The sequence below is a fragment of the Barbus barbus genome (assembly GCF_936440315.1).
Source record: "Barbus barbus genome assembly, chromosome: 20".
Taxonomy (NCBI): domain Eukaryota; kingdom Metazoa; phylum Chordata; class Actinopteri; order Cypriniformes; family Cyprinidae; genus Barbus; species Barbus barbus.
Window position 1 is genome coordinate 28,208,678 of NC_136748.1, and position 23,823 is coordinate 28,232,500.

General features: G+C 34.9%; 3 protein-coding genes across 3 annotated transcripts; 2 read left to right on the forward strand and 1 right to left on the reverse strand.

Annotated features, from left to right (window-relative positions):
- Window positions 1–897: 897 nt before the first annotated feature.
- On the forward strand, window positions 898–7,058 carry slc22a3 (solute carrier family 22 member 3). The gene is made up of 11 exons (XM_079443174.1): window positions 898–1,575; window positions 2,120–2,223; window positions 2,352–2,506; window positions 3,112–3,280; window positions 3,440–3,557; window positions 4,237–4,343; window positions 4,490–4,704; window positions 4,790–4,898; window positions 5,739–5,851; window positions 5,939–6,038; window positions 6,115–7,058. Exons 1-11 carry the CDS (start codon window positions 1,183–1,185, stop codon window positions 6,194–6,196), a joined length of 1,665 nt encoding a protein of 554 aa, XP_079299300.1. The 5' UTR covers window positions 898–1,182; the 3' UTR covers window positions 6,197–7,058.
- On the forward strand, window positions 901–19,831 carry afdnb (afadin, adherens junction formation factor b). Its single transcript, XM_079443173.1, has 22 exons — window positions 901–975; window positions 8,292–8,401; window positions 8,508–8,656; window positions 9,326–9,388; window positions 9,473–9,660; window positions 9,772–9,917; window positions 10,004–10,098; window positions 11,767–12,029; window positions 12,176–12,319; window positions 13,325–13,520; window positions 13,619–13,710; window positions 13,935–14,009; window positions 14,498–14,563; window positions 14,643–14,716; window positions 14,837–14,955; window positions 16,576–16,773; window positions 16,847–16,926; window positions 17,027–17,185; window positions 17,892–18,608; window positions 18,689–18,764; window positions 18,852–18,912; window positions 19,304–19,831. The coding sequence occupies exons 5-22, from the start codon at window positions 9,592–9,594 to the stop codon at window positions 19,419–19,421; spliced, it is 2,748 nt and encodes a 915-aa protein (XP_079299299.1). The 5' UTR covers window positions 901–975; window positions 8,292–8,401; window positions 8,508–8,656; window positions 9,326–9,388; window positions 9,473–9,591; the 3' UTR covers window positions 19,422–19,831.
- dusp23b (dual specificity phosphatase 23b) lies at window positions 19,754–22,189 on the reverse strand. The gene is made up of 3 exons (XM_079443175.1): window positions 21,960–22,189; window positions 21,037–21,313; window positions 19,754–20,019 (listed from the first exon to the last, which is right to left on the reverse strand). The coding sequence occupies exons 2-3, from the start codon at window positions 21,304–21,306 to the stop codon at window positions 19,831–19,833; spliced, it is 459 nt and encodes a 152-aa protein (XP_079299301.1). The 5' UTR covers window positions 21,307–21,313; window positions 21,960–22,189; the 3' UTR covers window positions 19,754–19,830.
- Between the last annotated feature and the right edge of the window lie 1,634 nt (window positions 22,190–23,823).

Below are 23,823 nucleotides of genomic sequence, written 5' to 3' on the forward strand. Positions count from 1 at the left end.
TGACTTTTGATTTCCAGCCCATAATCATTTTAAACAATAAATTAAACAACCCAGCATAGTGGGTAAAAACGTTTAACCCAACCAGCTGTGGTCAAAATAACCCAAGTTGGGTTGTTTTAACCACAGCATTTTTTTTAGTGTAGAAAAGTAATAATTTATCTGCTTTTTATTTTTGATAGCCTATAGTATTAGTTACTTAAGCTAAAGCCTACAGCCAATTATTTCCAATTTCATTCATATATTTGTGAAATTGTTTTTTTTGAGTTGGCAGATGAGAATCTGTGGATGAACGTTGGTGAGTATAATTAGAAACCCATGTCAAGTACATATTACACTACAAGAACCATTAGGGCCAGCAATAAAAATTATAAATCATAAATCATACATAGGATTGCATTGTTTTTGAATAAAACTTTTAATTGGTCAAATCATTTTAGAGGTCTTAAATAGAAAAAAAGACGCAAAACTGACAAAAAAAAAATTAATTTTCTAGTCTAAATGGATTAATCTTCATTTCAATGTTTCCATAGCCTATCTAAAGAATGTAGCTATATTTGTTATTGTGGGTGTTGGTCTGTATGGTGAAACTACAAACAAATACTGTTTAACTGGATTTACTAGATTCCCAAATTATGTGATTTCATTTTATGGAAGGTTACTTAATTGCTTTTTTTGGGAGTGGCACATTTGGTCTAAAAAGTGGTCAAGAATGCAAAGGTCTTAGAATGCAATTTTTAGCTATTTGTATTTTTTGTACACTCTAACACTGCTATAAGAAATTTCAGGCAATTACACGCCATTTCTTCCAAAGCCCCGCCTCCAAATATATGCCAGCCAATCCGATCACAGCAAACGCGAACGCGTTCTTGTGATTCGCTAAAAAACGCGGGCCGCTGCTCTGTATCTAGTGTGTCCTAACGGTCGTAACAGAGTCAGCTGATTCATCCCGACAACTGTTTGATTGATAACTGTCAGGTAAAATACATATTTTATATAAGTTAGTATTACATTTTTTAAACATGATTCAGACATGACTGACGCCTAGGAACTTTGAACAGGTTCGTAAGGTTTCTTAACTCCACCTCCTCAGCCTTTAAATGCTCGTGCACGGCCTAATCTGAAGTATCTTGCTGTAAACCACCCCAAACTGAACAGAAACCGCTTCCACCGACCCTCATAAAGATGTCTAATTTTGACGAACTTCTGCAACACGCTGGTGACTTCGGGTTGTATCAGAAGAGAATCTCTCTTTTAGGGTCTTTGCCTGTTTTGCTACTCGCGTTTGTGCTAATAGGAGTTGTGTTCTTAGGATACACACCAGACCATTGGTGTAAGACCGCGGGTCTCCAGGAGAAATGCGCTTTCTCAGAGGAGCAGGTCCGCGATCTGACGGTTCCGCGCACGGGGTCGCGCGGCGCGTTCAGTAAATGCGTGAAGTTTGACGCGCTTTGGAACAGGAGCGCGCTTACATGTAATATCTCCATCGACCGGTCCATGTTCACCAACAGCACACATCTTGCGTCTTGTAATGAAGGCTGGACCTTTAATGAGAACCGGAGCACCATTGTAACAGAGGTGAGAGTTGCTATTGTGCTAGCTTTGCTTAAGAATTGACTTCAGACTGAAGTGAAAGTAACAAATCATTAACATGCATTTGCTTGCTTTGCATTTGCATGCTTTAAAATGTAACTGATCCGTGTTTAAACTTGAGCACAGCTCTAGTGCTGTCAACCGATTAATCACATCCGAAATAAAAGTTTTGTTTACATAATATATGTATGTGCAACTGTGTATATTATATATATATAAATACACACATGAAAAATGTTAATTATATATAATATATTATTTATATGAATATAATATATACATGTAAATATTTTCAAAATATATACCACATGTATGCTTTTTTATATGTGCATAATAAATATACACAATACACATATATATTATGTAAACAAAAACTTATATTGGATGCGATTAATCGTTTAACAGCACTACTACTTGATATAGTGATTAAATATAGATTGATCTCTTTGTGTGTTCATGCATGCATTTTTTTTTATTAGTTTTGCAGTCAGATCATTGTTTATTACCCTAATCTGAATGTTGTCCTCAGTTTTCATTGGTTTGTGAAGACTCTTGGCTTGCAGACCTGAACCAGGTATCCTTAGCTGGAGGGTTTTTTATAGGTGCCCTAGTGACTGGATACCTAGCTGACAGGTATTTTTCATCTTTCATGTATCAGCATGTTATATTCAAAGTGCATCAACAAATCGAGTGGCATTTACTATTATGGTATAAACACATTCCAGACATGAGCATGACAATAATAACATTTTTCTTTACAGGTTTGGGAGAAAATCTTGTTTTATTGCATCAATATTTGGCCTTGCAGTTTCTGGGATATGCATTATTTTTTCACCATATTACCCCCTCTTCCTGTTCTTTCGATGTTTGCAAGGCTTTTTTGCCAAAGGAGCATGGACCGCCACATATGTGTTGGGTGGGTACATAAGATGCCATACTATAGCTGTTATTTGTTGAGTACATGAATTAACATCAGACTAGAGCTCTAAATCAGTTAAATATAACTACTTGGTCATTTAAATTTTTTAAAGCAAATACATGTCTTGTAACATTACCAATCCAGTTTTGAGGTTCAAGTGCTTTAAGCTTCAGACCGAGCTTTAAGATTGCAAACTTGTGTTGCTTATATTGCATTCATGCATTTGCCAGACACTTTTATACAAAGCAACTTGCATTGCATACAATTATGCATTTTATCAGTTCATGCATTCGTTGGGAACCGAACTAATGATCTTGGAGTTGCTAGCACCATGCTTTGCCGTGCGAGCTACACTGTAAAAAAAAAAGTCGAGCCAACTTAAAAGTTTAAGGCCACCAGCTTCAGCAGATTCAGAACTTATTTTTGTAGGAGAAACTCAACTTTTTGTTGTATAAACTTAAAACAACAAGTTGAGAAAACTCAAAAATCTGCTGAAGCTGGTTGCCTTAAAATTTTAAGTTGGCTCAACTTTTTTTTTTTTTTTTTTTTTTTACAGTGTACAGGAATGTGTTTTCTTGATATATTTTCCTTTTTCGAAACAGTTATCGAATTCTTTGGATCAAACAACAGGAAATTTGTCTCCGTTATGTCCCGTACTCTGTACTCGTTGGGTCTGGTGCTCCTTCCTGCTCTGGCGTATTACATTCCTTCATGGAAAAACCTACAGCTGGCAATGACTCTACCAACATTCATCTTTCTGATCTATCACTGGTAATTGCTTGCAATGGAACAATAACATTAATGATTGATTTTTAATCACATTTGAAATAAAGGTTCTCTTTAGTCATTTTACATAAGTTATTGGTATCTTTATATAAGATTCTATCATATATCATTTGCTGGATATGGCAGATATTAATGTTGTAACAGGGTTATTCCAGAGTCTCCCAGATGGTTGCTGTCACAAAGGAAGACAAAAGAAGCTGTAAAAATTATCGAGAGCATTGCCAAGTGCAATAAAAGATCACTTCCTGAAGACTTTCAAGAGGTAATTAGACTTGTTGCTATAGTATAACCAATGTTTGTTTGTTTTTACTGCCTTTAAGTCCTTCTGGGAAGTTCGACATATGAGTTTGGAAGTCATAATTACAAAATGATATTCAAGATTTAAATATATATATATATATATAAAAAAAAAATATATATAAAAATATATATATATATATTAAAATAAAATAAATATATTAAATTATATTAAGTTTTTATGTTACATTACACATTACATGTGTTATTAATGCTTAAATATTTATTTTTATCATTTACACGCTGCCATAAACAAGTTTGCAAAAGGTTTTTTGTTGTGGAAGACTTGTGGCTTTATAAACAGACTAAACCGGTAGTATTTTTAATGAAAATCAACAGCATGCCAAAATGCGTACAAACCAAACTCTAGTCAACATTCACAATTAAAATCTAATTTTGACACATATGATTCTGTACTTGAAATGCCTTCCAAACAATCCTTTTTTCCACTAAAAATAACATTGTGGTGGAACCATACAGATGACCTGGAATTTCCTTTTTGCTCTATTTATTTCAGTTCACATCAGGGATTAGTGCTTGTTGTGTCTGTGTATGACAGTGTGTCTCAAATAAGTCTACACCAGTACTCCGAAAAACACTTTTATTATGTATTAAAAAGGAACTATTTTGTATTGATTTTTTAGATGGATCTTCTGATAGAAAAACAAGAGGAAATTGTTCGCCCTTCATATAAAGATTTATTTAAGACTCCTAATATGAGGAAACACACCCTCATCTTGATATATGCATGGTGAGCTTTCTTTATATGTCACTAAATACACCTTTTTATGCAACTGTTTAACAGTATAAGTATCAAAGTAATCAAAACCACTATTACCTTATTCGATCAAATGCACTATATACGCTTATTGTTTTTGTTGCTGCATCTTCCTGCAGGTTTACCGGCGCAGTGGTGTTCCAGGGTTTGGTGTTACGTTTAGGAATCACAGGAGATAATGTTTTCCTGGATTTTCTCATCTCAGCTGTGGTGGAGCTTCCAACTGGAATTATATTTTATTTCTTAGTTGACCGTATTGGCAGACGCCCTCTCATGGCAACAGTCAATTTTATTGGAGGGGCTGCTTGTTTGGCGGTGCCGTTTATTCCACAGAGTAAGCTACACCCCCTGACATGTTTTGCCATTTTTTTGTATGTTTAAATGTTTCATTTACAGTTTTCATCAATCTATTGTTCAAGATATTTCATGGCTGAAAAGAACCATTGCGATAATTGGAAGACTGGCTGTTGCTATTGGGAACGAGACTGTGAATTTTGCCAATACAGAACTGTATCCAACACCGCTCAGGTATTTATCAGTCTTTTATCAATTAATATGAAACAGAAAGTGTGTTAATGCTGTTTTTAATCACATAATCCACTAAAATTAAAGCCAAATGTTTGTATTTTGATCACACTTTAGTTTGGGGACCAATTGTCACTATTAATTAACTTTGCTGCTTATTAATAGGTAGTAGCTAAGTTTAGATATGGGTACTAGGATTAAGGGATCTAAAATATGGTCATGCAGAATAAGGTATTAATATGTGCTAAGTACTAATAAACAGCCAATATGCATGGTAATAAGCAACTAGCTAATAGTGAGAATTGGTCCCTAAACTAGCGTTACCATATTTTTTAACACCTCAATACCATCATTGGTTGTCCTGCTGTTGTTTTACAAATTTGGGCTTGGGATTTTTCAAAATCCTCTGACCAAAACTTTATACAACTTCTTCTAGTTCAACTTTTTTTAGCTACACATTAAAATTGACACAGTCCCCATTTCTGATTTGGTATACTTTACCTTCTATAAGTCAACAGTCTTAAGGTTTTTAATTAAAGGACAATTGAATATCCCACTGATTTATCTATTAATACCATAGCAATTACTCTAAACACAGCAGTACAATAAAAACTACTCACACCACATTAGCAACCACATAGCAATGCATAAACATATTCAAACTCAATATATGTATATCTATTAATATCTATATCTATATATTAATGTTTAAAACAATTGAGCCTTGAAGTTTGTCTTCCTTTTCTAGATTAGTATTTGTTTATCTAGGTAGTATTTCTTTAAATAGGCATAAAATGTTTCTCTTTTTTTTGACTAATTTACTTATTTTCTTGTGTATTACAGGAACTTAGGCGTATCTGTGTGCTCCTCAGCCAGTGACATTGGGGCAGTTGTTGCTCCGTTTATTCTGTACAGATTAGCTAATATTTGGCAAGAGCTTCCCCTCTTCGTCTATGGTGAGAAGTCATTTCAATTTCAGAAATCGAAACAAATAATTTCCTTGTGTTTCTTATCGACTCATATTTCTCTCTCTGTCCCCACAGGGGCCATGTCAGTTCTGTACAGTGGACTTGTGATGCTTTTACCAGAAATGAGAGGTGTTGATCTGCCAGAAACTGTGGATGATGTGGAAAATATGAGAAGGTAGGTTCAGTTTTTTGTTTTTTGTTCACAAATAATATAGTTGTTAATTTAATATGTTAATAATGTTCTTTTGCAGGCACAAACACAAGGAAAAAGATGGGCCTCAGTTCCCTGAAATAAACATTGTTCCAATGAAAGCAACTGATAGAACATCCTAGAAATTATTTCATTTGCAAACAATAAATGTTATCAGAACATTTATGGTTGATAGCATATCCAATACTGTAATATTAACATAATATCATATATCCAATATGCATCCAAAAGAAAAACTAAAAGTATAGGTGTGTTCGGATGATTTTTAGACATTTTAAATGACATATTCCTACACATTTAATGCTTTATTTGTTGACTATATTTCTTTTGTTCATTAAATGTGTCTCTTCGTATTGAATATCTAACGTATTTTTTCATTGTTCACGTTCTGGGTGATGTGGCCTGTTTTATATTCATGGTCATAACTCACATCCAGCCATCCATGAAACTCACTTTTAATGAAGAAATGCTTTTATTGACACACAATAGTTTGTTAATTAACGTGTGGTGACCTGTAAATTCTCTTTTATTATGTTATACGTTAATGCCTGAGTCTGAACAAAAGGGTAAATTCATTGTATTCCTTATTTTGGGCACATTCAGCAACACCCAATCTAGTCATTCTAGTTCAGCAGATAGTTAGTTTACTGAATATATTACACACACACAACAGTTTACAATCAACTGGGCACTAAAAAGTAGAGCATTTGCTTTAAATTAGGCTTGAATGGGCAAATTATGGCCCTCCCTATTTCGTTCCTTAGTGTTACGGTGGCCCTATACATTAGGACATCATGGGAAATGAGGTTAGCCTTTCAACTGCTGTGTGTTAATGGGTCAAACAAACTCAAACAATCAACCATCGGTCTGAATGTTAAACAGGCTGGAAAAAAAATCAGTGCCAGGCATTTGACATGAGAATAACGTAAAGTTTAGTGAGCCTCAGCAGCTCTGACTGATTCATTTTGATACCAAGTTGGTTGATTATTTAAAACAAAAAAAAATAAATATCTGATAAGCTTATCAAGATATGAAGCAAAAACAAAGAAATGCTATTGATTTGGGTCATGATGCTGAGACGAATCTAAAGGAGCGCCGGAGACTTCAGGAAAACATCCGGCAGTGGAATTCAAACCGACTCAGCCTGTTTGAGATCACTGAACCTGATGAGGTGAACACTTTTCTTTTTAAAGATTAGACTTTTACAAATAGGTTTAGTAATGTTAGAATTACAATTTTACCTTTTCAAACTGTTCAGACTGTTCATTAAACATGAATAGCATCAGAAAATGTAGCATTTGAAGAATTTGATGCGTCGTACTGAGATCTTTGACTTTCGACTAAAGACTGGTCTCTTGGCAAATCTAAGCACATTTTGATGGGGTCTTTCTCTTTGGAGAAAAACGAGAAGTAGTATTGCTGGTAGGATAAATAATTGAGATGAAATTTCATTTGATTTATTTGTATTTTTTATTTATTTAATATAATTGCTGTCTAGAATAAAAAATATTAAAGAAATTCCATTTTTATTTTATTTTTTTTTCACATTTTTCAATGGAATCTCATTGCTTTCTAAGAAACAATTGAGATGTTACAGAAATTTATTGCATGCTTTATTTATTTATTTATTTTTATTTAGGTTATGTTTCATGTTTTCAATCCTATTGCTGCTATATAATAAATTGAGATATTAAAGAAATTAAATTTTTTTATACTTATTCATTTACTTTGCTTTGTTTACAATTTTCATTGAATCTCATTGCTGTCTAGGATTCAAAATTGAGATATTAAAGAAATTTCATGTTTGGTTTTTATTGTTTCATTTACATTTTCTATTTAATCTCATTGCTGGTAGGATAAATTGAGAATAAAAAAAATAGCTTGCTTCTTTATGTCTTTGCAATTTAATAATATTTTTATTCTTTAGGATTCTGTATTTCGTGGAGTTATTCGTTTCCACCTCCAAGACCATATTTCAGGGAACTGTGCCACCAAATGCATTTGTATCTCAAGCGCTTCTACCACACAAGAGGTCATTGAAACGCTGCTGGAGAAGTTTCAACTTGATGGGACCTCACAGCCTTTCTCATATTCATTGTTTGAGGTCTTACAAAATCAAGGTGACAGCAGGACTGAATTTAACTTGTGTTTGTAGACACGCTTCTGTTCTCAGTCCTTGTCAGAATTTACTTAATGTTCTGTGTTATCACCATTTAGAAGAAAGAAAACTGGACCTTTCAGAAAAGCCCTTGGTGGTTGAACTCAACTGGAATAAAGACACAGATGGCAGATTTGTCTTGAGGAATGATAGTTGTGTAACTTTACAGGTGTGCGACGTCCCTATCATTCTACTAAATCCATGAGTTGTTATATCAAATAAGTAAGTTAAATATAAGAATTTTGGAGTGGACTCAAAAATAACTTTTTTTTTAGGATGGCTGTTTGGAAAATAAGGAAAAAGTTGGAGTACTTGAAAATTTCAAGAGGACATTATCAAAGAAAGAGAAGAAAAATAAACAGAAGAAAAAAGTTTCTAGCAGTCACACGTTAGAGAACAGTGTCTCTGGCAGTAAAACTAACAGGTAATCACTTTTTTAATGGACATAGAAAGACGTTCTTAACCTAAAAGAGATTTTTGTGCCCAATCCTGTGATGAAAGACTTGTATTCATTAAAGAGAGTTTTTTGAGGTGGATATAAATATAAGGCTAGATATTAAAATCTAATTGATTTATTGTGACTTAAACCACTAATCTATTTTAAAAGAAAATCAGGCGTCTGATGTTTGAGTGTGCAAATATTATAGCAAAGGTTATGTAGACACCAGTGAAAATGTCACAGCAATTGTTTTTACTTTAATGTGAACGTGAACTGGTTTGGAGCTCTAAAAGCTGTTGTAAAGAAAAATAAAAAAATATATAATAAAAAAATCAGATATTTAGGTGTCTGCATGTAATAAAACATAATATAACAGCATTTTTCTCATATTATAAATTACACTACAAGTAAACTGTCACTTTAACATGCTCATGTAATAGTTGAAGGTCATATAAAATCATAACTAATTAATAAATTCATAGTTGACTGCTTTTTTGGGACAAAATTTGGCATTTGCTGAAATCAGTAAATCTTTCCAAACTATTTTCTAAATGTATGCATGCTATACAAAGCTACATTAAGTATACCAATAACATTATATTTTGTATTTAATATTTAGTAAATAATAAGAAGTATATTTTTTCCTTCTTACAGTGTCACAAGACTACTTGGAAGTAAACTGGAATCTCCCGCTCAGCATTTCTTTAAAGGATAAAGGTACAGTTATCATCCAGTATGCACAATTATACAGTTCTCTCTGCTCTTAGGTCATTTCCAATTTGTCTTTGATTTCTGTTTCAGATGAGGATTCTTTCTTGCTTGCTGTGATAAATGACATTAACAGCTCAAAGATTCACTTTAAGCTCTCGTCTGCGTATGTGTTTTATCTGGTTGGGCGATTTTTAACCAGCCATACCCCTATGCAGACTGAAGAGAAAGTCTGCATGATATTTGACAAGATTGTGCACTTGATTCAAGGCGTCATTCAGGTATTGAAGACTGTAATTAGAAAAATTTGACTTCAAGATTTTATATATGTCCTGGAAATCACAAGTTAATTCCCTGATAATTTTCTTGGTTCTTATATGTTTCCCATTTAGAAACAGAGGAACATCGCAGTGGCTCTTGCCTTCTGGATGGCCAACACATCTGAGCTTCTGAACTTCATCAGACGGGACAGAGATCTGTGTCCCATCACGCTCCAGGCTCAAAATACTCTCACTCAACTTGTGCAGCAGGCTTTCAGGTATGATGAAAGCATGATTGCATTGTGATATTTGCAGGAAGGGCAATGTATTTTGAGTGTTTAATTAGGCGTTAATGTTTCCTCAGGTACCTGTCACATCGGCTCCAGGTTGATCTTGAAACTCAATTACCTGCATTCTTTGCTGACGTAAAAAAGGAAATGGCTCAGGCAAAAGAAATAGGTAAAATGTTTAGTAATGGCTAAATATTTTCAGTGTTTACTGTGCAACGGTTTACACTGACAGCTGTGAGGTATTTAGAATGCATTTCTACATCTAATTCAGATTTACCTGAAAATAAATCAGTTCAGTTCAGTCAGCACTAACGGCAAAAAAAATATTTTCTTAGTCTTTTTGTGGTGTTTTCCAGTACAAAACATTCTTAAATCAAAATATGTTAAATTGAGAAGCAAAATGACAAGATATCTGTTACGGGGCTGACGAGACGTGAGACGTGCGGATCCATGTGCAAAGCTTTATTAAACAACATGGTCAAGACAGGCAGGGTCAGAGATCGGCAAACAGGTATGGTGGAGGCAAGACAGAGCAATCCGTGGAGCAAGCGTGGGTCAACGATCAGCGAACAGTATCCAAAGGGGCAAGGCAGAGAGATAATCCAGAGTCGAGAGCAATAATCCAAACGGGGAGCAAACAGAGTCCAAACGGCAGAGGCGAAGGGTAAATCCAGGAAACACGGGCAGGGTCAGACACGGCAGGAAAACAAGGCAAGACTAAGGCTAAGACTATAACAATGGCTCTGTAAAGTAGCTATCGCTGGGTGAGTGATAAACGCTGAACAATACTCGGCCCTGAGCAAGAGCAAGTCCCAGGCTTATATGGTGTGTGGTGGTGATTGGAAAATGGTGATCAGGTGTGTGTGATGTGTGAATGGTGACAGCTGTGATCTGTGCAATGGATTGTGGGAAATGGAGTCCAATGTGCTGTGAGTGTAAAAGTCACTGTGGTGAACGGGTGACCTCTAGTGGTGGTTGACAGGGAGAGCATGGACCAGATTCGTGACAATATCAGGTCTTGTCTTTTTTTTTTTTGCTCACCCTCAGGTCATCCAAAATGTAAATGAGTTTGTTTCTTTATGGGAACAGATTTGGGGAAATGTAGCATTAAATGACTTGCTCACCAATGGATCCTCTGCAGTGAATGGGTGCCGTCAGAATGAGAGTCCAAACATCACAATAATCCACAAGTAATCCACACCACTCCAGTCCATCAATTAACATCATGAGAAGTCAAAAGCTGCGTGTTTGTAAGAAATACATCTTTTTAACTTCAAACTGTTGCTTCTTGCTAAATAGAGTCCTCTATTCATAATGTTGCTTTCTCCAGTGACAAAGTCATCTCGTCTGAATCAGGACAGAAATCTGCACAGATCATGCACTGTTTACAAGTGAAAATAGTCCAAAACAGTTCTATACAAGTGTGTTGGTGGATTTTGACGTGAGAGACAACAGGAGATGGACTTTTTCCATTGGATGAAGTATTATTATAGATTATTTTCTCATATTTAGATCAAAAGCAATGGTTTAAGTTAACGCTGTAATTATGGATTTTTTTCTACCAAATATGCAGCTATCACAAGATGTTAACTGATGGACTGGAGTGGTGTGGATTACTTCTGGATTGTAATGTAAGTGATTTAAGTAAACAAGTGATGTAATGCTACATTTCTCCAAATCTTTTCCATAAAGAAACAAACTCATCTACATCTTGGATGGCCCGAGGGTGAGTAAATGTTCAGCAAATGTTAATTTTTGCATGAACTATTCCTTTAAATTGCTTCAGATGATAAAACATCTGGATTAAAGATGGTGATGTGTGTGTACTGTTTCTTAGAAGGCGTCTTGAACACTCTCATAAAGAGCATGAGCTTGCTCCGAAGGTGTCGGGTCAACCCTGCTCTGAGCATCCAGCTTTTTTCTCAGCTCTTTCACTTCATGGGGGCCTGGATCTTGAACCGGCTCACCGCGCCGGGATCCACGCTATGCTCAAACTACTGGGGCAAAACTCTACGGCAGCGTCTGATGCACGTGGAGGCCTGGGCAGAAAGACAAGGGCTGGAGCTGGTCGTTGACTGCCATCTCAGTCGTATAATCCAGGTAGTGTATCTAAAAAGAAGATGATAAGAAATACAGCATGAAAAATGATGTAACTGCTGTTTTGAACAATATTATTTAGATCTTTATCAACGTCAAAACATCTGACCCATCTGTGGTTATTTCCTTAAAAATGTTGCTCCCTTCAGGCGACAATGCTTCTAACCATGACCTCTTACTCTACACGAGACGCCCAGATGATTCAGTCCACATGCTACAAACTGAACTCACTACAGCTGAGAGCACTGATGAGCAAATATCACTACGGCCCAAATCAACCCCACTTTTCAGCCGTAAGTGCATCAAGAAAAATGGACGTTCACCAAAATCAAAACTGCTACAAAAGTATTTTTGTCTTATCATCCAGTACAAATATCTAAACATTCTTACATAAAGATAGCAAAATGACGTAAGATATGAAGTCTTGTTTTTTGTTTTATTAAATACATCAAAATGAAGTGAGTTTAAGCTTAAAACAAGAAAACAATATGATGGTCAGAAAAATAAAACTATGCTCCAAAAAAGAAACATGTTTTCCCCGAGTTAAATTTACTGCAAACATTTTTCATAATATTTAACTTAATATTTTTGTCTTTTGTCCAGTAAAAATATCTGAACATTCTAAAATCAAGAAACATTAACCTAAAAGGCAATGTATTAATGAAGATAACTGTCTTGTTTTCTAAAATTAAGTGAGATTAAACTTAAAAATAATATTTCAGTTTTTTCTATTTTTCTTAAACCATTGGCCGATGTTTTTTTTCTTGTTTTAGGCTTAAATATTTTAACACAATAAATTTTTTTTTTAGAAAACAAGCATTGATATCCTACTGTATCTTGATTTAAGAATGTTTAGACAGTGTTTTTGTCTTATTTTCCAGAACAAATATCTAAACATTCTTGAATCTACATACATTAACTTGAGAAACAAAATGACTTAAGATAAAGTCTTGTTTTCTGAAAAATGTATAAAAATCAAGAGCCTTTTACCTTAAAAAAAGGAAATGTATGGTCAGAAAAATAAACTTGTTTTCCCTTTGAATCAAGCTTATTTTCTTACCCCATTGGCAGATATTTTATTCTCATTTAAGCTCATTTCGCTTAATTTTTATGCATTTTTCAGAGAACAAGACTTAATAGTTTCTTAAGTAAAAGTATCTTGATTTAAGAATGTTTAGATATTTGTGCTGTAAAACGACAATAATACTGAGGAAGAAAATCTTATTTTGCACAGTAGGCATAATTGTTCTGTAGCCCCCACTGAAAGATAGTGTCTACTTAGAGTTTGTCATTCATAGGCACTGATAGAGCGTGTAGCCGCTTTGGCAGAAACCACAACAGATGTTCTGAGAGGAGAGGGTGGAGAAATCCGTCTGGAAGAAGAACTGGACCTTCACCTGCCTTTCCTGTTGCCTGAGGATGGATATTCAAGTGATTCCATGCGTGGCATTCCTAAGGGATTTCAGGAATTTTTAGAGCCCATCTGTCGCAAAGGTACTATAGCATTATCTGTTCCTCTTGTGATAGTGTAAAGTCAATATATAGACTTAAATCATCAATAGTTATAGATACATATATCTGTAATTCTCTAGGTCTTTGTAAATTAATTCCCCATGCCAACTGCGTTGGGACTTGGACCATGTTCTTTGGCCCACTGGATCACTCCGCAAAGGGTTCAACTTGGGTATGTTGCTGATTTACAGATGAAATTAAAGTGATTAATTCCCATAAAACAGCCAAGAGTTAACACTATACGAAGTAGTAATGAAACCCGTCCTCATCCATCAGGCACATCTGGACTACGGAGGAGCTGTTAATTTTACTATTGAAGCTTTTCTTTACACTCATTATAATTAAACAGACATGTTTAACACTGAACACAACAGTGGTTTTATTTTGTCAATACAGAAACCTGAACCAATGAAAATAACTCTAAAGAAACCTTTGCATGGTGGAATGGGAGTGAGCATTGTAGCCGCCAAGGTAAGATCAAGCGGGTTTCATTTATTTACATTAGTTAACATGTAGTCTTAGTTCATGTGAATTTCAGCATTTAAATCATTTTTAAAATCAAAAGTTATTTTAATATTGTTTAATGTCAACTATCAAACAAATAATGAACAACTGTATTTTTAAATAACATTAAAAAAGATGGTAACACTTTACAATAAGGTTCATTAGTTAACAATATTAGTTAACATGAACTAAGATTGAACAGCATTTATTAATCTTAGTTATTGTTAATTTCAGCATTTACTAATGCATTATTAAAATCACAAGTTGTGTTTGTTAGTTAATGCACTATGAATTAACATGAACAATGAACGACTGTATTTTTATTAACTAACATTAACAAAGATTAATAAATGCTGCAAGAAATAAACCACTAATTGTTTGTTTATTTTAGCTTATACATGAACAAATTAGACAATTGTCTGATCTAAAGCGAAATGATTTATTATATCTTTCAGGGGGCTGGACAGGATAAGCTTGGCATTTTTATCAAATCTGTCGTCCAGGGAGGAGCAGCAAATGTGGTCAGTATCATTGCCCAAATAACATAAGTCATAATGTGCCTGTTTGCATCATATAATACACTGTTGTGTTTTGATGAAGGACGGCAGACTGAATCCAGGAGATCAGTTACTGAGTGTGGATGGCAAAAGTCTTGTGGGAGTGTCACAGGAAAGGTGAAATAATCTTAATATAATTTAGTCATTTCGTGTTTTTGAGCCTCTTATGTGTGTGGTAGGCATGACTTGATCTGTTGCATGTTTGGAAGTAAAACTGGTTTTAATGATCCTATTCAGGGCTGCAGAAATAATGATGCACATTGGGTTGGTTGTATCACTGGAAATTGTCAAGTTAGCAGCTGTATATTATGGTTTTGAGGGAATATTTACCCAGTCGCCACAAACAACCTGTAAAGGTAGTGAATGCTGAGCACACAACATTATAATATACATTGCACTGCACTACAGAAATGACTTTCTTAGTATTTTTGCTTTGTTTTCCAGTACAAATATCTAATTATTCTTCAATCAAGATAAATTAGCTTGAGAAGCAAAATGACAAGATAGTTTTGTCAAGTCTTGTTTTCTGAAAAATAGGTCAAAATGAAGTGAGATTAAGCTAAAATATCTGCTAATCCAGTAAGAAAAATAAACTTGTTTTCCATTTGAATTAATTTTATTTTTCTTACCCCACTGGCAGATATTTTTTCTTGCTTTAAGCTCAAAACTCGCTTCATTCTGATATATTTTTGGAAAACAAGACTTATATCGTAAAGGGGTAATCGGATGCCCATTTTACACAAGTTGATATGATTCTTGCTATGATATGATATGATTGATATGGTCTGTAACATACTGTGGTTAAAATTGAAAAGACACCTTCTTTACCCTGTCAAAATCTTCAGTACTCTGATATAGTTCATGTTTCTTTAAATGCTAGTGAGCTCTGCTGACTCCGCCCCTCTCTTCCGTGGAGTGACGAGCAGACCATAGATATGTGTAGATTCCCTGTTCGACCGCTCCAGATACGTTGACGCGTCAGCCATCTCGCATTCACCATAATAATCAATGATTATTCAAAGATATACAAGCGTTTAACTTGCTGTTGTAGACGCACACAGTCAATGCGCTCAAAGATTTGCAGAACGTTCCAAAAATGGCGGAGTCTTGCGTATCGCGGCCCATAGAAACAGTTGATAATGAGGCATCTATGTATATATATCTATGGAGCATACTAAACTTTATCCGCGAAACTGGCTAACTAGCACATTATTAGGAAAGGCGACTTGCACCTACATTTCACTGCTGGTTATACTCTGTATAATTGTGTATGTGACAAATAAAAAATCTTGAATCTTGCAAAGATTCATAAAAACCCTCATACTCACTTTTGCTGTAGATAAAGCTGGATCACAAATGATTCGGGCGAACATAGATGCATTTATGTAGATCAGGGATCGGCGCATTCACTTCAAAGCGAACGTAACGTTAATCCTCTGCGTCTTCAGCGGCTCAGATGTCGGGAGTTAATGACGACTGCTATATTTATTATTACATCCAACAACTAAACACTTCAATCGCTTAATCTGAAATATCTTGTCTTCCCCTGCACCGGAGACGGACAGTTCTCAGCTCACTCAGGGCGGGTCTAAGGTAAGACGGCTTGGCAATCAACTGCGGTCTGTTTAGAACTACGTCATTCTGACAGGAATCTCAGAACAGCCTTATTTGAGAGAGGATTTTAAACTAGGGATTTAAAAAAAAAACATTGGGTGGATTTTTATCATTATAGGATGGATGTGTACACACACTTCCAACACATTTATGTTCAAACAACTTGTAAAGTGAATTTAGCATCCGATTACCCCTTAAGTCATTTAGCTTCTTAAATGTGTTTTGATTTGAGAATGTTTAGATATTTGCGCTGAAAAACAATGTCTTTTGCGGTGTGAAATACTTAAATTCACTCAGTATTTGTATAGCCAATATATAATTTATGGCTTTGAGCATATGCATGCTTGTTTCACATTTGTTAGATCCTGATAACGATGGACCATCCAAGCAGAACTCCAGTGTCTCTGATCTTCATGACAGTGCCGGACCATCTGTTTCTGCTCCATCAAGACCATTAGAAACCTTTAGAAACCAGCACACAATCAGCAGAGTGAGCACAAAACAAAACCAGAAATGGCTCAAGCAGAAACTGGATTATCGTTCCAATCCAAACCTGGCATGTGAGTGTTTATATTTACACCTCATTTTTTGTTTGTTTATGGTTTAAGCTCTTTTTAATTCAATATCCGTCAGATAACCAGGAAATGCCTGCTGATTCAGTTCCTCCTGAAAAGATGACATTATCCTTCTCCATTGAAAATCTCATGGATTCTGTAAGTACAGACCAGTGTTTTTTGTTTATTAAGATAATCACCTTTATGAACTTTCCCATGTTTTTTACTATAGACCTCATTATTTCACTCGTCACCCCAGGGGATACAAAGAAACGCTCTTTCAAACGCTGAGACTTTTCACAGAGAATATCTGACCCTGCCAACATCCAAACCGCACAGCAATAAAACACCAAGAACCACCGAACATCCTCCGCATATTGCTCCACTCTCCAGGGATCAGCAAAAGATCGACTTTATGGTATTCGTGTGTTGCATTTCCTGTCTGTTTTATTGTTGTGTTTGATATTTTTGCTTCCATAAGCTTTGCATGAGTTTGTTTGAAAGCAGAATCACCTGCCAAATAGGGGAAGCTGGGGTTAGTTGTCACACATTTTACTCCACTGAATATATCTCAAGGTTTCTCAAGACACAAACATTTAAGTCTTGACAGAAAAAAAACTTGTGAACACTGTTATTCTTCCCCCTTAAAATCTGGAAACGGTAATAAAAAGATTTATACAAAAACATCATACAATTGTTTTTGCCAATGGATTAACTTTAATAATACTTATTATTATCAGGGTGTGATTTGTAAAAAATCATAGGGGGTATATTCGAACATGAATGTAATCATTCAAATTTTAATGTCTAAATTTTGGATATAAATGTTCTGTGTAATTCACATAAAATTGTATTTTTAAAAACATTTTTAACAGCTTATTGACTATAAATGTATTCATAATATTTACAGGCCCCATGGAGCATTAAGATCTTGACAAATTTGTATTTTTTAATTCCATCTTAGTCTAGGATAAGACTAAGTTCACATTTTATATATATATAAAATATATATTAAATGGATTTCTACATTTTCTTTTTTAAAGTATACCTGTGTGTGTGTGTGTGTGTGTGTATGCATATATATATATATATACAGTATGTACAAATTCTAATGCATCTCATAGAAACAGGCACTTTCTCAAGACAATCTCTGGAGTGAAGAGAAAGGAGGTCCTCTAGTGGACAGACAGAGGTATTTAAAGAAGCAGCCAGATCTGAGCAAATGGAACAGCATTGCAACCATAAACCCAATGGATTCCAGTTTATCCGGCCTGGGACACAGAAACGGACTCTGGAAGATCCCGACAACCACCCAATCCGTGCCTCTATCACAGCCGAAACGAATGGACGTCCCATATACACCACAAGCCAACAGTCTCTCATTCAGTACGTTCCGCCAGCCTGTGGAGACCCACATTACGTCTCCAGCACACCATCAGTATCAAAAACAGAGCAATGCATCACCGTCTCACAGACCACAGCAGGTTCTCAAGAAAAAAACAGTCGTCTTTCAATCATCTACGCAGACATTGCAGAAAAGCGCAGCCTCATGTCTAATTGTGAACCCTCAGCAGAAAGGGCCCGATAAGAGCAAAAAGCTCTCTGTTGGAGATTCATGGAAGCGGGATGCTCAGGATGAGCAACAGACTGCAGACCTGCTGCAACAGGAAGTGAAACAGCTGCAGGCCAAAGTGCAGCGCAGCATAGAGGAGAGTGAACGCCTGCGCAGACTCTCTCTAGAGCTGCAGTTCCAGAAGAGACTGGAGGAGTTCCAGCAGGATGATTATGAGAGCAATTCGAGGGCAGAACAGAAGTGGTTTCAGACAGGAAGTGATGTAGTGGTGAGTTGTTAAGTGTGCACTGAAACCTCACAATGATTACTTGTATGCATGAGCTTTTATAAATCATTTTGTCATTCTAGAAGAAATGTGAAAACACTGAAACACCTGCTGACCAGCAAAAGGAAAGCCCCTTTACTAAAGAACCCAGTTTGAAAGGTACTGGAGAATATTTCATAATCAATCACTGATTAATATTATCTCAGACTTGATACATTTGTCTAACGTTGATTTATGGAACTGCAGATGGAGTCAAATGTGAATCTACAGGACTTGACAAAATGTCATCTGAGAAGTTCTGTTCTGGGTGGGTCTCAACTATGAATGCATAATTCTTTACACCAATTCTGTTTTTTTAACTCTCAGAATAGGGAAGAGTGGGGTTTGTTTTCAAATTTTCAGCCTATACTAAGTTTATTTTAAAAGGTATTTTAATGGCTTTTCAGCTCAATTTAACTACATAAGCAATTATGAAGCACAAAAATGGTTAATGGATTAGCCAATAAATAATGGACAATAAATGCTGTAATGAATTCTATATTATAATACTTTCATAATTTATGTTTTAATGTAAGGCACCCGTCAAGACACTGAAGGGCTGCTGCGATATTATTATTGTAGAACCTAGTTCAATTCTGTCTTATATTGCTCACTGTTGTTTTAATGTATGTTGGTGTTTTGTATATATATTCTTACAGTGAAGTAGAGCACAAAAGCTTCAAAACACGACGATCCCCAGAGAATCTGACCTTTAAGGAGCGTCAGCAGCTGTTTTCTTTGGCAATGGTCACTTCAAGTAAAGTCAAAGTGTCCTGATGAAAAGGCAAGCCTCAGAGACTCTCAATCATTTGGACTATAGTGTCTTAAAGGATAAACAAGGTGGAATATTTCATGATTTGTTTCTAGACCCTCCTAAGCTGCATGCATGCATAAGGTAAATTCATATAAACTGAGCCTCTTTTTCATTTCTGTAACTAAAGATGATCCGCTTTATCTGAATTCACCAGTATGGTTCATTCAGTGTCATAAAAAATATACTCTAGGAATGTATTCATATTGAAAGCAGGGATGTTGTAGTGACTTTACCAGATATTTAGGTGATAGCAACCTATATAGCCTTCAAGTATTCAAAAATAAAAACATACATTGGAAATAAATCATTCTTTATTGCTTTGTATAACATTATTCATAAACATCAGCATCATGAAAATAAATGTTTCTTATTTTACACCTTGTTTTGTTGATAAAACTGCACCACCATTTGTTCCTGTTCTCTGGTTTCAATAGACCCTTGGCGTATGCTTCTTATCTCAGTAATGGCATCGATTCCGGTGATCTTCCTGCTCTTCACCAGGTAACAGGCGAGCATCGTCCCTGTCCGCCCAAAACCATGCATACAGTGCACCGCAACAGCCTGTCAAAGACAAACAGTGAACCTGGTCAGTGTACAAAATATGTGATGCAAAATGTTGGTTCGTGTTTTATTACAGGTACTCTGGCATTCACTTTTTGCTTTCAGTTCGAGGTTCAGTCGCTTGAAGATACTCACTGCATATAGTATTTTTGTGTTCACATAAATTAATTATTATATTTTGCTGTATTCTCTTTTGAGTATTCAAACAATCCACCAAAAACATCTTAAAAATGCTGCTGTAATGTTGGTTTTACATAATCAAAATTGTGTATTATCTGATGAATATGCTAACATTAAAAGCTCTCGTTATGAATTATGCATATTTTAGCCACCATAACTATAAAAACTTCAGATGACATGAAGCTGTGGTCAAAAGTGGATCATAAATGCAAGAGAAGGTTGTTGTCTGCTGTTATGCCCCCCCCCATGTCAAAATCAAACCTACGCCCTTGAGTATTAGCCTGGCCTTCTTTAATTAATTAATCAGATATGATGTTATTATGTGCAGACGAATGATAAACGCATGCAATTTCCTGTGAAATCTGTCCCTAAAAAGTAGTGTAACTTACCATAGTGACTTAGGGTAAGGCAAAAACACAGTTTGGAAGATGTTTTTTGTCATGTACTCACTCATTATTTAAATTTGGTTCCTTTTTGAACACAAAAACATTATTTATATACAGTTCATGGATTTTTTTTTTTCCTGAAACTTATTAGTTGGACATTTGTCTAACATTTTTTAAATGTTACTACTTGTTTCAGAACGTTTAGAGACGTACCATAATCATAATATTTGTAAAATGATCAAATGGAATGTTCCTCAATGGTTGCATAACCAAGAAAAATAAAAACATTTAAAAAAAAAAAAAATTGAACATTCACAAGCAATGTTTTCATAACAGGAAAGTTATCAAAACATTCTTAGAACATATATTAGATATTTGTTAGCTGTGATTATGTAGCTTTAATAAATATTAGAAAAAACATAGATATGCATAATTAACTGGCCTGTTTTACCTGTCCTCTCGCATTGGCCTCCTCCACTATGGACAGGAATCTGTTGATCTGATCAAAGGTAGGCGCGCAGAAGTCGTGGATCCTGATGTGATGAAGGGTCAGGTCTGGACAGGTGTCATGGTAAGGAGGTTTGCGCTCGCTCAGGGTCACCAGGTGTTTGATGCCGTTGTTCAGCAGGTACTGATAGTGGGCCGTCATTCGGGGCATTGCCAGGCCTGCAACCTTACCAGGATCTACCCAGGAGAAGTTCGGAGGTTGTGCCGAAGCCATAGTTTTTCTGATTCGTGAGTAACATTAAAACATTGTTTACCAGTAAACAACAGCATTTCTGCAACATTAAGGAAAAACTGTTTAATATTTACTATTAAGTTTACGAATATAATATAATTAAAACCAAACCTAAAACCAATTAAAAATAAATAGGCAAGGCAAGTTTATTTATATAGCACATTTCTCACACAATGGTAATTCAAAGTGCTTTACATAAAATGAAGAAAAATAATCATAATAAATATTCACAACAATAAAACAAGGAATTTAAAAATGGATTTAAAATGAACTTAAAACAGTTAAAAATAGGAAATAATTATATATAAAATACAGTGCATAAATAAATAAACAACTGTTACTTGAAATAAATGTCAACTATATAAATATGAAACTATGATTTATAAAAATATTTTTACCTTTTAAACTTGAAATGCTAAAACATAAAAAATACAAAACAAAATTACTAAAACTTTGACTAAAATACAAAAAAAAAAATATTAATAAAAATAAAGTATATAAATTATACTAAAATATCACTGGGTTTCAAAAAACAGCATTATATTATGTTTGTGGTCTACATTGTATCATCTACAGACGTGTGGGGTAAATTAATCAAGCATATTGATTGCAAATACAAGTAATTTGCTCTGTACCTTGTTTAGTTCAGTGTTTACTCGACGTGGTCCATATCAGTTCTGAACACCCTGAAAATCACACACTGCTCCTTTTCTCTACACATGCATTCATTAATATATTATTATTGTAGCTAATAAAATGTCATATATATATATATATATATAATGCTCAAACTCGACAGCTGCAGACTGAACAGCACGTACCGAACAGTTCCAGAGACCGCATATACCGCATATATATATGCGGTCTCTGGAACTGTTCGGTACGTGCTGTTCAGTCTGCACTGAAGCAGCTGTCGAGTTTGAGCATTGGGTGGCACGCGATACTAACTAATCACTGAGTCTGTGTTACACGCGGATCTTCCTCCAGGGGGCGACACACAGCCCATAAACCCGTATTCTCTATTAAACCACAAGAGTGTTCTATCTGAGTGGAAACAGCTTTTTCATTACAAATTAAATATTTTAAACATATCAATTGCAACTACTTGCAGTTGATATATGTATGGGGGAAAAAAATCGACACAATAAAATTGCTAAAAAATAAAGTACGTTTTACTTTAATCATAAACGACTGTGATTGGTCCATTACGCCCAGCGCTGAGTGAAGTAACTTTTGTCACGTGATCTGGAAAAAATATAATCGACGCAGGAACACTGCAGCAGTCATTGAATCAGAAATACATTCAACGAGCTAAAATAAGAGAATCTATCTTTAGGCATGTAGTAACTTACCTGCCAACATTACTAATTTCTTTAGTATTGTTAGGGTGAAATTTGACGTTCAAAGACACTGTTTCCTAGCAGGTGCTCACCAAGACCTGGGTCCGAATCCAGCTAAAAGACACGTTTTTGTAATATTAATTCATTAAAGGAAGTTTCAAGGTTAATAAAATGTACATATGTACTTTGTTGGATATTCTTTCATGAAAATTAAAGTATAGCAATGGAAATGTGTTTTTGTTGTTATTATTAGTTATTTAGTAGTTGTTGTATTGATATTATTTATTCTTTTTAGGTTACATTCATTCAAGACATCTGTTATTTCTAATGAAAAAGATGCAAAATAATTCATATGCGGAAAAATGTCTTTGACAAGAATGACAAAATGTACAAATTATCTTGTTTTATTGCAGTGTAGGCTACTGATAAAATAGTGTTACGAAAGTAAAAATAAAAGAGCAATCATTTGCCAATTTTTTTTTATTTTACAATTATGCCAACAGAATAGTAATGAATATAAAAAAATAATAATTTTCAAACAACAATAAATTTAAAGGGAGATAAAATGAAAAAGTAGAAATCAAAAAGCAATAATTTGCCAATTTGTTTTTTATTTTACAATTATGCTAACAGAACAGTAATGCACATTAAATAAGTTTTCGAACAACAGTAAATTAAAAGGTAAATAAAACGGTAAATATCAAGTTTTCAAAAACACTAAATAAGTTAAATGAAAAGGGTTTAAAAACAGTAAATCAAAAGTTAAATAAAATATTAATGTTTAAAAAACTAGAAGTTAAATAATGTTCAACACAAACATTAACAATAGTGAACTATATTTAAACAACTATATACAACACAGGCTGCGTCCGAAATCGCATACTTCCCTACTATATAGTATGCGAAAAACAGTATGCGAGGCGAGTAGTATGTCCGAATTCATAGTATTACCCGGATGACCTACTACTTCCGCCCGAATTCTGTAGTAGGCATACGATGGACACTTTACTATCCCATGAGGCCACGGGAGAGGCGTCATATTCGAAAAATGGCGGAAAGCGGCGACGCGGCTGTTTTCAAGTACAAGTACCTCAAGGGAAAACGTTGTCATTGTGGTTAAATTGCACTTGTTTAAAATAATCAAAGTAAACGGCTGACT

Bases quoted from the DNA above. Each gene is read 5' to 3' on its own strand.
- afdnb (XM_079443173.1), top strand. From the start codon at position 9,592: ATGCAGACTGAAGAGAAAGTCTGCATGATATTTGACAAGATTGTGCAC. The intron at 14,717-14,836 runs GTGAAATAATCT...GATCCTATTCAG, and splicing joins GTGGGAGTGTCACAGGAAAG to GGCTGCAGAAATAATGATGC. The intron at 18,765-18,851 runs GTACTGGAGAAT...ATGGAACTGCAG, and splicing joins TAAAGAACCCAGTTTGAAAG to ATGGAGTCAAATGTGAATCT.
- slc22a3 (XM_079443174.1), top strand. From the start codon at position 1,183: ATGTCTAATTTTGACGAACTTCTGCAACACGCTGGTGACTTCGGGTTG. The intron at 4,344-4,489 runs GTGAGCTTTCTT...ATCTTCCTGCAG, and splicing joins CTCATCTTGATATATGCATG to GTTTACCGGCGCAGTGGTGT. The intron at 4,899-5,738 runs GTATTTATCAGT...TGTGTATTACAG, and splicing joins CTGTATCCAACACCGCTCAG to GAACTTAGGCGTATCTGTGT.
- dusp23b (XM_079443175.1), bottom strand. From the start codon at position 21,306: ATGGCTTCGGCACAACCTCCGAACTTCTCCTGGGTAGATCCTGGTAAG. The intron at 20,020-21,036 runs GTAAAACAGGCC...TGTCTTTGACAG, and splicing joins AGGCCAATGCGAGAGGACAG to GCTGTTGCGGTGCACTGTAT.